General features: G+C 43.0%; 2 protein-coding genes across 4 annotated transcripts in view; one reads left to right on the top strand and one right to left on the bottom strand.

The window, feature by feature from the left end:
• The window catches only part of raver2 (ribonucleoprotein, PTB-binding 2), a 145,690-nt gene extending 141,237 nt beyond the window's left edge, over window positions 1–4,453 (top strand). For all 3 annotated transcript variants that reach the window (XM_029707972.1, XM_029707971.1, XM_029707973.1), the window contains one exon: window positions 1,827–4,453. In XM_029707972.1, the coding sequence (XP_029563832.1) occupies window positions 1,827–1,967 (141 nt within the window). In that variant the 3' untranslated portion in view covers window positions 1,968–4,453. The remainder of the gene's footprint in view (window positions 1–1,826) is intronic.
• A 6,352-nt stretch (window positions 4,454–10,805) lies between these two features.
• Window positions 10,806–14,209, bottom strand: part of jak1 (Janus kinase 1) — a 79,891-nt gene continuing 76,487 nt past the window's right edge. The window contains exon 24 of the mRNA XM_029707970.1: window positions 10,806–12,559. Coding sequence (XP_029563830.1) covers window positions 12,452–12,559 — 108 coding nt within the window. The 3' untranslated portion in view covers window positions 10,806–12,451. The remainder of the gene's footprint in view (window positions 12,560–14,209) is intronic.

The raw sequence follows: 14,209 nt of genomic DNA, 5'->3' as shown, positions 1-14,209 counted from the left end.
ACCTATTGGGGCGGTATCGTCTGTGGATCTGTTGGGGCAGTATCGTCTGTGGCTCTATTGGGTCGGTATCGTCTGTGGATCTATTGGGTTGGTATCATCTGGATATATTGGGGCGGTATCATCTGGATCTATTGGGGCGGTATCGTCTGGATATATTGGAGCGGTATTGTCTGTGGATCTATTGGGGCGGTATCGTCTGGATATGTTAGGGCGGTATCGTCTGGGTCTATTGGGGCGGTATCGTCTGGATATATTGGAGCGGTATTATCTGTGGATCTATTGGGGCGGTATCGCCTGTGGATATATTGAGGCGGTATCATCTGGATCTATTAGGGCGGTATCGTCTGTGGACCTATTGGGGCGGTATCGTCTGGATATGTTAGGGCGGTATTGTCTGGGTCTATTGGGGCGATATCGTCTGTGGATATATTGGGGCGGTATGATCTGGATCTATTGGGGCGGTATCATCTGGATCAGTTGGGGCGGCATCGTCTGTGGACCTATTGGGGCGGTATCATCTGGATCTATTGGGGCGGTATCGTCTGGATCTATTGGGTCGGTATGGTCTGGATCTATTGGGGCGATATCATCTGTGGATATATTGGGGCGGTATTGTCTGGATATATTGGGGCATTATCGTCTGTGGATATATTGGGGCGGTATCATCTGGATCTATTGGGGCGGTATCATCTGGACCTATTGGGGCGGTATCGTCTGTATATATTGGGGCGGTATCGTCTGGGTCTATTGGGGCGGTATCATCTGGATCTATTGGGGCGGTATCGTCTGTGGACCTATTGGGGCGGTATCGTCTGGATATATTGGGGCGGTATTGTCTAGATCTATTGGGGCCGTATTGTCTAGATCTATTGGGGCGGCATCGTCTGGACCTATTGGGGCGGTATCGTCTGTATATATTGGGGTGGTATCGTCTGGGTCTATTGGGGCGGTATCATCTGGATCTATTGGGGCAGTATCGTCTGTGGACCTATTGGGGCGGTATCGTCTGGATATATTGGGGCGGTATTGTCTAGATCTATTGGGGCCGTATTGTCTAGATCTATTGGGGCGGTATCGTCTGGATCTATTGGGGCGATATCGTCTGTGGATCAATTGGGGGGAGCATTTCTTTTGTGTAAATTTAAATAGTGCTATAGCGCTGAACTTTGGCGATACGATACTCAATCTCTCTTCATCCTTCACTCTCATCTCATCTTCTTCCTCTCTCTCTCGCTCTCTCTCTCACTCACTCTCTCTCATATCTCTCTTTCTTTCTCTCTCTATTACCCTCTCTCTCAAATCAAAACAATGAAAGTGTATTGGCCCTGTACACAGATTTGCAGATGTTATCTCAGGTGAAGTGAAATGCTTGTGTTTCTAGCTCCAACAGTGCAGTAATATCTAGCCATACATTTACATAAATAAGAGATATCAGAACAAGCAATGTCAGAGTCTGGAATAGTATGTATAAATGGTGTGTATTGACAGTATGGACAGTATATGAATAGAAAAGTTATGTACAGCAGTAGCTATATAAGATGAGCCATGACTAGAATATAGTATATACATATCAAGTGGATAAAACAGTAAACATTATTAAAATGACCAGTGTTCAATGACTATGTACATAGGACAGCAGTCTCTGAGGTGCAGGGCAGAGTACCAGGTAGTAGCCGGTAGTGATTAAGCTGTTTTTCAGTCTCTCAGTCCCAGCTTTGATGCACCTGTACTTTCTCCACCTTCTAGATGGTAGCGGGGTGAACAGGCTGTGGCTCGGGTGACTGAGATCTTTGACGATCTTCTCTCTCTCTCTCTCTCTCTCTCAGAATCAGACGACTCGGGGGCAGAAACGGGAGTACCCTCACTTGGCGGTGCACAATATGACATCAGAGGGGGCATACGTGGGGCAGCACTCCCAGGGGCTGGGGGGTCAGTACGCTGACTACTTCAAGAAGAAGAGGATCTAGAGATGACCTCTGACCTCCCTCTCTCTCTCTGAACCCCTGCACCCTATCTCCTAAACCATACAGTACATACACAGTCTCAGCTTTAGTGCTGTATGATGTTGGTATATATATATATATACACACACACACACACACACACACACACACACACACACACACACACACACACACACACACACACACACACACACACACACACACACACACACACACACACTGTTGCTTTTGTCCTGTTCAAGCCTTAACTCTTAACTCAGTTGGTGTAAATGTTTCGTTGACTAATAATCTCTGTACATTGTTTCTAATGTATGTGAGCTGCTTCTGTATTTTAGGGTCAGTCATTCTGCCAGTCAGTCAGTCTGCCTTGTTGAAGGCCAGTCAGTGTGTAGTCAGGTTTCTCTCTCTCTCTGTTTCTATCACTCAGTTTCTAGTCTCTCTGTGCGCTTTTCTACAAACGGGGGAAACTGGCCAGTGTTGCAGACAGAGTTGATTTGATGACTCACTGTAACTGACGTGTTTTTCTCTTCCTCAGTGTCTTTCTCTTTTTCTGATCACCTAAGCTCTCCTTTTATCTCTCTCTTTGTGGAGACCTTGATGTAGTGTGTGCGTGTGTGTGTGCGTGTTGTGTCGTAAGTGTAGGAGTGATCAGCCATTCACAGGGTAGAAGAAGGCAGGGCTACCCTGGAAACTCAGATACACAGGGAGAGGGATGTCTAATCACTGCTTTTAACCTTGAACAATAGACACTTATAGGCTCCCATTGGTCTGGTGTACTAGCAAATGAATGGACACCTAACTTGGTACCTTATAGACATGACAATAGTCACTGAGTGGACACTTCTTTGGGTCGATATAGCCATGTATTATAACTAGCTAGCGGATGGACATTTCCAAGACCTAGGCCTTCTTCTTATGGCTCTGTGTATGATAGCTACAGGGTGGAAACCTTCCACTGTTTATAATGGCTGTCGTTTTCTGTAGGGGCCATTGAACAGTGGCTCAGTCGAGGAACAGAAGAGGTTCCCAGGCTCCCCTCTTCTTTTTCTGCTGTTTTTTAAATGACTTTTCTGGATGGGAAGCGCTGTGGAGACACAAACAAACCAACCAACGCTTTAATACTGCTTCATAAACTGCCATTAGAAATGAAACAGGAAACAGGAGAGTAGCCATGTTGAATTATCTCAGAGATTGGAGTAATTTCCATTTTGATTCAGTCAATTCAGAAAGTAAAAAGATAGGCTTCTATCTATAAAAATAACCGGCAATTTTCATCAAGCCATGAATCGAATTTAAATGAATCACCTTGAGATTCATGTGGTACAGCAGGGGTAGGCAACCCTTTTCCTGGAGTGCTAAAGGTACTGTAGGATTTTGTTCCAACTAGGCACCACAGCTGACCAACTGAGCTAATTGATCAGTTCAGTGATTGACTAAATTCAACACACCTGGTCTTCCAGGTCGGTTACATCAAAAACGTGCCTGCGACACTTCAGGACCAGACTTGCCTACCCCTGTGGTACAGTGAAAGTGAAAAGGCACTGAAACCCAACCCTTGTGGACTGACAGGGGGTTTTTAGAGGTACGAAGGGCATGGGATGAGGGCTTTAGCACCATGTTAAGAACTGGCACAGGTCTTCAGCCTTAGACCCAGGCAATAACAACAGCTACTGTACCAACTAATATCACAATGCCAACATGAGGGCATACAAGGGCATTACCACTCAATGTGTAGTGTGCTACAATCAATCAAACTGCCAGTTTCTTTCTCTCTTTTCATCTTTCTTCCTCTCCTTTTCTCTCTATCTGATCCCCAATCTCTCTCTAATCTGTCTGTTTTTATCCTCCACTGAGTTGAAAAAGCGGCGTTCTCCTGTGTCACGTGACTTGATTTGAAGCACTGATGTTTTTAGTGGTGTCATATATCATGCTCTTAACGGGCGAAGCTGTAACATATTTAAACCCCTTTCAGTGCTGTGTTACACTGGCTTAGAGCCATACTTTTACTTGTACTGTGTGTGTATGTTTGACTTGGCTTTCCAGCCAGTTGATTGCTAGCTTCAACCACGTCTTTAAAAGGCAATGCTTAGAAGTGTGTGTAGCTTCTTTATTTCTCTGTGTGTGTGTGTGTGTGACTGTAGGAGGCTGTCTCAGTCAGTATCTGTAAAAGGCAGGTCATAATGTCTGTCTGTAGTCAGGCACTTTAAGCCAGTCTGTGTTGTTTTAATGGCCCTCCGGTTATTTAATTAGCCTTTTCTCTCTAAGCCATTACCGGGTGTGCCACAGTGCTATGCAGAGCTGTGCCTGTGTGTTTTCTGACCTGCTCATATTCCTTCTTTGCCTAATAGCAGGTCCATAGGTTTTTATAGGAATTTAGTGTACTGTAGTTTGTGTGAGTGTGTGAATAAGTTGTGTGTGCATTAATAACCTGCTTTTGGCAGGTATGAGGGGAACAGACAGCAGAAAGGGAGAGAAAGAAAGAGAGGAGAGTGGGAGAGAAAGAAAGAGAGGAGAGTGGGAGAGAGAGAAAGAGAGGAGAGAAAGAGAGGGACAGAGAGAGAGGAGAGAAAGAGAGGGACAGAGAGAAAGAGAGGAGAGTGGGAGAGAGAGGAGAGAAAGAGAGGGACAGAGAGGAGAGAAAGAGAGGAGAGTGGGAGAGAGAGAAAGAGAGGAGAGAAAGAGAGGGACAGAGAGAGGAGAGAAAGAGAGGGACAGAGAGAGAGGAGAGAAAGAGGAGAGTGGGAGAGAGAGAGAGAGAGGAGAGAAAGAAAGGGACAGAGAGAGAGGAAAGAAAGAGAGGAGAGAAAGAGAGGGACAGAGAGAGAGGAGAGAAAGAGAGGGACAGAGAGAAAAACAGCTCCAGCTGCTAGCACAGTCTGTGTTTATTCATTTGTCGTTCCATTTCGATTCCTCTTTTTTTCCCCTCTGGTCTGGCTGCTGTGTGTGAGTGAGTGAGTGAGTGAGTGAGTGAGTATTTAGCTGAGGTCTCTTATGGTATGCTCCAGGTCTGCTACCATATAATATTATGATGATAGTCAGCACAGATACCTCATTACCTCTGCAGGACATCTCTCTGTCTCTGTCTCCTCTTAGAAGTGTTCCCTGTAGTCTTGCATGTACACTGAGTATACCAGACATTAGGAATACCTTCCTAATAATGACTTGCACCCCCCCCCTTGCCCTCAGAACACTCTCAATTCATTGGGGTATGGACTCTACAAGGTGTTGAAAGCATTCCACAGGGATGCTGGCCCATGTTGACTCCAATGCTTCCCACAGTTGTGTCAAATTGGCTGGATGTTTTGGGTAGTGGACCATTCTTGATACACATATTTTTTGACACACTAAAACTGGTGCGCCTGGCACCTACTACCTTAACCCGTTCAAAGACACTTAAATCTTTTGTCTTGCCCATTCACCCTCTGAATGGCACACATACACAATCCATGTCTCAACTGTAGCAAAGCTTAAAACTCTTGTCTCCTCCCCTTAATCTACACTGATTGAAAGAGCAGTATTTTGTACACAGTGTATACTGTTTATGATGTTACAGGTTTTAAAGCAAGCCCTGGTTAAAGGGGAAGAATGAGAATCAGCAGTGGAATTGGCCTCAAGGGCCAGAGTGCTTTTAGTTTTGCTAGAACCAGTGACCTGACCAGAGGTTGAAGGGTTAAGGGCTTTCCCATCTACAGTACCAGTCAAAAGTTTAGACACACCTACTCATTCAAGGGTCTTTATTTTTATTATTTTCTACATTGTAGAATAATAGTGAAGACATCACAACTATGAAATAACACATATGGAATCATGTAGTAACCAAAAAAGTGTTAAACAAATCAAATGTATTTTATATTTGAGATTCTTCAATGTAGCCACACTTTGCCTTGATAACAGCTTTGCACACTCTTGGCATTCTCTCAACTAGCTTCATGAGGTAGTCACCTGGAATGCATTTCAATTAACAGGTGTGCCTTGTTAAAAATTAACTTGTGGAATTTATTTCCTTCTTAACTTGTTATGGATAGGGGGCAGTATTTTCGCGGCCGGATAAAAAACGTACCCGATTTAATCTGATTATTACTCCTATAACAGAACTCATTTGGCAGGCCAAAACCTGAGAAGATTCCAAACAGGAAGCGCCCTCTCTGACCATTTCTTGGCCTTCTTGATCATCTCTATCCAAAACAGGGGATCTCTGCTGTAACGTGACATTTTCTAACGCTCCCATAGGCTCTCAGAAGGCGCCAGAACGTTGAATGATGACTTTGCAGGCCATGACTGAAAAACAGTAGCGCATTTGGTAAGTGGTCGATCAGAGAACAATGAGACTGGCGCGCGTGCACGAGACGACTCCATGTTTTCATTTTCAGTCTTTGCACAAAAACAACGACTCCCGGTCGGAATATTATCGCTTTTTTACGAGAAAAATCACATAAAAATGTATTTTAAACAGCGTTTGATATGCTTCGAAGTACGGTAATGGAATATTTTTTGTCACGAAACACGCCGGGCGCGTCACCCTTCGTTACCCTTCGGATATTGTCTTGAACGCACAACAAAACGCCGCTATTTGGATATAACTATGGATTATTTGGAACCAAACCAACATTTGTTATTGAAGTAGAAGTCCTGGGAGTGCATTCTGACGAAGAACAGCAAAGGTAATCCAATTTTTCTTATAGTAAATCTGAGTTTGGTGAGTACCAAACTTGGTGGGTGTCAAAATAGCTAGCCCGTGATGGCGAGCTATCTACTCAGAATATTGCAAAATGTGCTTTCACCGAAAAGCTATTTTAAAATCGGACACCGCGATTGCATAAAGGAGTTCTGTATCTATAATTCTTAAAATAATTGTTATGTTTTTTGTCAACGTTTATCGTGAGTAATTTAGTAAATTCACCGGAAGTGTTCGGTGGGAATGCTAGTTCTGAACATCACATGCTAATGTAAAAAGCTGGTTTTTGAAATAAATATGAACTTGATTGAACAAAACATGCATGTATTGTATAACATAATGTCCTAGGAGTGTCATCTGATGAAGATCATCAAAGGTTAGTGCTGCATTTAGCTGTGGTTTTGTTTTTTGTGACATTATATGCTAGCTTGAAAAATGGGTATCTGATTATTTCTGGCTGGGTACTCTGCTTACATAATCTAATGTTTTGCTTTCGCTGTAAAGCCTTTTTGAAATCGTCAGTGTGGTTAGATAAAGGAGAGTCTTGTCTTTAAAATGGTGTAAAATAGTCATATGTTTGAAAAATTGAAGTTTTCGGATTTTCGAGGAGTTTGTATTTCGCGCCACGCCTATCATTGGATATTGGAGCAGGTGTTCCGCTAGCGCAACGTCTAGATGTAAGAGGTTAATGCGTTTGAGACAATCAGTTGTGTTGTGACAAGGTAGAGGTGGTATACAGAAGATAGCCCTATTTGGTAAAAGACCAAGTCCATATTATGGCTAGAACAGCTCAAATAAGCAAAGAGAAACGACAGTCCATCATTACTTTAAGACATGAAGGTCAGTCAAACCAGAAAAGTACAAGAACTTTGAAAGTTTCTTCAAGTGCAGTCGCAAAAACCATCAAGCGCTATGATGAAACTGGTTCTCATGAGGACCGCCACAGGAAAGGAAGACCCAGAGCTACCTCTGCTGCAGAGGATAAGTTAATTAGTGTTACCAGCCTCAGATTGCAGCCCAAATAAATGCTTCACAGAGTTCAAGTAACAGACCCATCAACATTAACTGTTCAGAGGAGACTGCGTGAATCAAGCCTTCATGGTCAAACCGCTGCAAAGAAACCACTACCACAGGACACCAAGAAGAAGAAGAGACTTGCTTGGGCCAAGAAACACGAGCAATGGACATTAGACCGGTGGAAATTTGTCCTTTGGTCTGATTAGTCCAAATTTGAGAATTTTGTTTTCAACCGCCGTGTCTTTGTGAGACGCAGAATAGGTGAACGGATGATCTCCGCAAGTGTGGTTCCCACAGTGAAGCATGGAGGAGATGTGATGGTGTGGGGGTACTTTGCTGGTGACACTGTGATTTATTTAAAATTCAAGGCAGACTTAACCAGTATGGCTACCACCGCATTCTGCAGCGATAAGCCATCCCATCTGGTTTGCGCTTAGTGGGACTATCATTTGTTTTTCAACAGGACAATAAGCCAACACACCTCCAGACTGTGTAAGGGCTATTTGACCAAGAAGGAGAGTGATGGAGTGCTGCATCAGTTGACCTGGCCTCCACAATCACCCGACCTCAACCTGTTTGGGATGAGTTGGACGGCAGAGTGAAGGAAAAGCACTGTACATATGTGGGAACTCCTTAAAAACGGTTGGAAAAGCATTCCAGGTGAAGCTGGTTGAGAGAATGCCAAGAGTGTGCAAAGCTGTTATCAAGGCAAAGGGTGGCTACTTTGAAGAATCTAAATATATATTTTGATTTGTTTAACACTATTTTGGTTACTACATGATTCCATATGTTATTTCATAGTTTTGATGTCTTCACTAGCATGTAGAAAATTGTAGAAAATAATGTAGAAAATTGTAAAAAAAAAAATAATAATAATACTTTGAATGAGTAGGTGTGTCCCAACTTTTGACTGGTACTGTATATCGGTTGTGCCCATCTCTGCATGTTGACATCTAGGCGTATTTTTATATTGATTGGAAACAAGGTACACGGTCAGTGTTGTAGGAGAATCAGCTAGTTTGACGTGTCTGTAGGCTGCATTGACACAACAGTGTTGGTACTACACTGGGTGAGCACAAAGAGTGAGCCTGTGCCTAGGGTACTGAACCGTGTGTGTGTGTGTGTGTGTGTGTGTGTGTGTGTGTGTGTGTGTGTGTGTGTGTGTGTGTGTGTGTGTGTGTGTGTGTGTGTGTGTGTGTGTGTGTGTGTGTGTGTGTGTGTGTGTGTGTGTGTGTGTGTGCTTTGCAATACTGAAGTCTTTACGACTGAACAAAACATTTTAAAGACTGTACAGTTGTGGCCAAAAGTTTTGAGAATGACACAAATATTAATTTCCACAAAGTTTGCTGCTTCAGTGTCTTTAGATATTTTTGTTAGATGTTACTATGGAATACTGAAGTATAATTACAGTGTGTCAAAGGCTTTTATTGACAATTACATGAAGTTGATGCAAAGAGTCAATATTTGCAGTGATGACCCTTCTTTTTCAAGACCTCTGCAATCCGCCCTGGCATGCTGTCAATTAACTTCTGGGCCACATCCTGACTGATGACAGCCCATTCTTGCATAATCAATGCTTGGAGTTTGTCAGAATTTGTGGGTTTTTGTTTGTCCACCCGCCTCTTTAGGATTAACCACAAGTTCTCAATGGGATTAAGGTCTGGGGAGTTTCCTGGCCATGGACCCAATATATCAATGTTTTGTTCCCCGAGCCACTTAGTTATCACTTTTGCCTTATGGCAAGGTGCTCTATCATGCTGGAAAAGGCATTGTTCGTCACCAAACTGTTCCTGGATGGTTGGGAGAAGTTGCTCTCGGAAGATGTGTTGGTACCATTCTTTATTCATGGCTGTGTTTCTTAGGCAAAATTGTGAGTGAGCCCACTCCCTTGGCTGAGAAGCAACCCCACACATGAATGGTCTCAGGATGCTTTACTGTTGGCATGAAACAGGACTGATGGTAGCGCTCACCTTGTCTTCTCCGGACAAGCTTTTTCCCGGATGCCCCAAACAATCGGAAAGGGGATTCATCAGAGAAAATGACTTTACCCCAGTCCTCAGCAGTCCAATCCCTGTACCTTTTGCAGAATATCAGTCTGTCCCTGATGTTTTTCCTGGAGAGAAGTGGCTTCTTTGCTGCCCTTCTTGACACCAGGCCATCCTCCAAAAGTCTTCGCCTCACTGTGCGTGCAGATGCACCTTCACCTGCCGGCTGCCATTCCTGAGCAAGCTCTGTACCGGTGGTGCTCCAATCCCGCAGCTGAATCAACTTTAGGAGACGGTCCTGGCGCTTGCTGGACTTTCTTGGGCGCCCTGAAGCCTTCTTCACAACAATTGAACCACTCTCCTTGAAGTTGTTGATGATCCGATAAATGGTTGATTTAGGTGCAATCTTACTGACAGCAATATCCTTGCCTGTGAAGCCCTTTTTGTGCAAAGCAATGATGACGGCACGTGTTTCCTTGCAGGTAACCATGGTTGACAGAGGAAGAACAATGATTCCAAGCACCACCCTCCTTTTTAAGCTTCCAGTCTGTTATTCGAACTCAATCAACATGACAGAGTGATCTTCAGCCTTGTCCTCGTCAACACTCACACCTGTGTTAACGAGAGAATCACTGACACCTGTGTTAACAAGAGAATCACTGACATGATGTCAGCTGGTCCTTTTGTGGCAGGGCTGAAATGCAGTGGAAATGTTTTTTGGGGGATTCAGTTCATTTGCATGGCAAAGAGGGACTTTGCAATTAATTGCAATTCATCTGATCACTCTTCATAACATTCTGGAGTATATGCAAATTGCCATCATACAAACTGAGGCAGCAGACTTTGTGAAAATTAATATTTGTGTCATTCTCAAAACTTTTGGCCACGACTGTAGACTCAGATTGGGTGTGCTATTTGCTTTCTACTGTTTTTTTTTTTTTTTTTAAGTATGTGGATTCTTTCTGACATGAAATCTCTACCGTAGATTTTGCAATATTTTATATTACAACTACGTTGATATTGCTTTACTGTGAATAAGCTATTTCTAGATGCGATTGAATTTTAGCATGCATATTTACTGCTGTAATATACAAATATATGTTTTCAATAATTAATATTGCGTTTGACACTTTGGAATTTGACACAGAACAGAAGGCAAAAAAAAACATTTTACGTTTTATTTATTTGAATTGTGTATTTATGTAAATGTTTCCGTCAGTCATTATTTCTTTGTCTTATTCCTCTGAAAAAGTGTATTTGTTTTCTCTTCTTTATGAGCAGAAGGAATTGTCTTTTACATTCCAGAATAAACATGGATTGTAACTGAAAAAACAATTCTGTGTTGTCTTCTTCTTACATTGACTATCTCATCCACACATTGTCTGTCCAGCACCTTCTTTACATACGTTCTCAATATCACCTTTTCCCTTTAACTGTTTGTTTGCCTACGGTAAAGATACCTGTAAGTCAGTGGAGGCTGGTGGGAGGAGCCATAGGAGGATGGGCTCATTGTAATGGCTGCAATGGAATTAATGGAACGGAGTCAAACGTGGTTTCCATATCTTTGATGTGTTTGATACTGTTCCATTTATTCAATTCCAGCCATTACAATGTGCCCATCCTCCTATAGCTCCTCCCACCAGCCTCCACTGCTGTACGTGCTGTAGACCTTACTGGCATATGCATTTCACGAGATATATAACAATGTCTGTTCCGTTAATTCTATTTCTGTGGTTTACCCTTTTAGACGGTCTCAAATAACACATTTTTAAGGCTCTGTTCTTTCATCTCCTTCCTTCTGTCCTCACACCCACAATATTATTTATTATATATTCAAATAAAGACATGAAATATTGAACATACACATTATGGCTGTACTTAAGAAGCTGTTTTGAAATACGAGCGTTTTACAGTAAAGTTTATGTAAAGCTTTACTGCCCTCCATTGTCCACCACAGGTACTACTTTCCCATCCTCCTCCCTTCAATGTAAACAGTATCCTTCATCCCAATCCAACCCACTGCTAACAGTATACTATATCCCATACATCATTACTCGTTGTGTTTTTATTATTACATGTTTTATTTCTCTATTTTCTATCTCTCTGCATTGTTGGGAAGGGCCTGTCTACACCTGTTTACGAAGAATGTGCAGAATAAAATGTGATTTGATGTTTCACCAGTATCCTTTATCCTACACGTCTGTCACCACTCACTGGGAGGTGGCCTCATGCAGTCACAGTCCATGGTCAGAATCCTGTTCACTAACATGTTGTTGGCTTTGTCACTGTGTCATCTTCACAGTGGCCGTAGCAATCCTTTTCCAGAGTCCATCTTGCACAGGTCCAATCGAGGGCCTCTCTCCCTCTTTCTTCAACCCTTTTCTTCATTTTAGAAATGATTATAATGATACAGCTCCATACATACATGGCAATATGAAAAAGGCAGAGCTGATACATTTTGATAAAAGGTGAAAGGTCAGACTGAATGGTGGGCCCCAGGTGAACACAGCTCAGTGTCACATTCAGCAAGATGTCAAAGCTATGTGTTCGGACATGTTTCATTCCATATGCTATGTATGTATTCATCCATATAGTTGATATCTCTAGTATAATATCTCTCTGGGAAAAAACAGAAGTGTAAATATAGAGGATGTCAACAATGACGTGAAAGAAAGTCTGTTGCAGCAGCACTGATTTCGTTGTTTTTTTGGTCCAGGTCACCATAGTCTGTGGCCCTTAACCTTTCTCCCTTGACCCCTGGGATTGTATCAGTGGTAGGTAAGGCTTTGCGTAGAGGGTGGTTGCTGTGGTTACAAGCTGTTGTTGGCAAGCATGCGAGTGAACTCGTCGATGAGGCTCTTGAAGGTGATCCTCTTGTCGGGGGTGCTCTCCCAACACTTCCTCATCAGCTCATACACCTGCAAGACAACATGATCATAACTAACGTAAGTTACAGAAACTACTTCATACACCTGCTAGACAACTAGGCTAGATACCCCTACCCGAGGTATAACAAAACAAAAACATGTCTCCCATATATGAAATGGATGGTTGTGAAAAATGTTTTTATGCAAAAGTGGTTAAATTGATAGATATTGTGACACACCCCCTTAACTTAAACAGTGCAGAAGAATGCCTGGGGGACAGGTGTGGGGGGGCACCTAAGCTCATGTAACCCAATATCGCAAGCTATGATATTGCTCAAATTCAGAATACAAGTAGTCAGTGCATTCAGAAAGTATTCTGACCCCTTCACTTTTTCCACATTTTGTTACGTTACAGCCTTATTCTAAAATGGATTCAATTGTTTTTCCTCCTCTTCAATCTACACACAATACTCCATAATGACAAAGCAAAAACAGGTTTTTAGAATTTGTTTCACATTTATTAAAAATGTAAAACTGAACTATAACATTTGCATGCAGTTGCCAAATACATTTAAACTCAGTTTTTCACAATTCCTGCCATTTAATCCGAGTAAAAATTCCCTGTCATAGGTCAGTTAGGATCATCACTTTAATTTAAGAATGTGAAATAATAGTATAGAGAATGATTTATTTCAGCTTTTATTTATTTCATCACATTCCCAGTTGGTCAGAAGTTTACATACACTCAATTAGTATTTGGTAGCATTGCCTATAAATTCCGGCTACCCGGATAAAGCACTAAATAAACTTCAGTTAGTGCTAAATACGGCTGCTAGAATCCTGACTAGAACCAAAAAATGTGATCATATTACTCCAGTGCTAGCCTCCCTACACTGGCTTCTTGTTAAGGCAAGGGCTGATTTCAAGGTTTTACTGCTAACCTACAAAGCATTACATGGGCTTGCTCCTACCCATCTTTCCAATTTGGTCCTGCCATACATACCTACACGTACGCTATGGTCACAAGACACAAGCCTCCTAATTGTCCCTAGAATTTCTAAGCAAACAGCTGGAGGCAGGGCTTTCTCCTATAGAGCTCTATTTTTATGGAATGGTCTGCCTACCCATGTGAGAGACGCAGACTCAGTCTCAACCTTTAAGTCTTTATTGAAGACTCATCTCTTCAGTAGGTCCTATGATTGAGTGTAGTCTGGCCCAGGAGTGTGAAGGTGAACGGAAAGGCTCTGGAGCAACGAACCGCCCTTGCTGTCTCTGCCTGGCCGGTTCCCCTCTCTCCATTGGGATTTCTCTGCCTCTAACCCTATTAAAGGGGCTGAGTCACTGGCTTACTGGTGCTCTTCCATGCCGTCCCTAGGAGGGGTGCATCACTTGAGTGGGTTGAGTCACTGACGTGGTCTTCCTGTCTGGGTTGGCGCCCCCCCTTGGGTTGTGCCGTGGCGGAGATCTTTGTGGGCTATACTCGGCCTTGTCTCAGGATGTTAAGTTGGTGGTTGAAGGTATCCCTCTAGTGGTGTGGGGGCTGTGCTTTGGCAAAGTGGGTGGGGTTATATCCTGCCTGTTTGGCCCTGTCTGGGGGTATCATCGGATGGGGCCACAGTGTCTCCTGACCCCTCCTGTCTCAGCCTCCAGTATTTATGCTGCTGTAGTTTATATGTCGGGGGGCTAGGGTCAGTCTATTAT

The sequence above is a fragment of the Salmo trutta genome, chromosome 22 (assembly GCF_901001165.1).
Source record: "Salmo trutta chromosome 22, fSalTru1.1, whole genome shotgun sequence".
Taxonomy (NCBI): domain Eukaryota; kingdom Metazoa; phylum Chordata; class Actinopteri; order Salmoniformes; family Salmonidae; genus Salmo; species Salmo trutta.
This window is presented reverse-complemented; position numbering and strand designations above follow the sequence as displayed.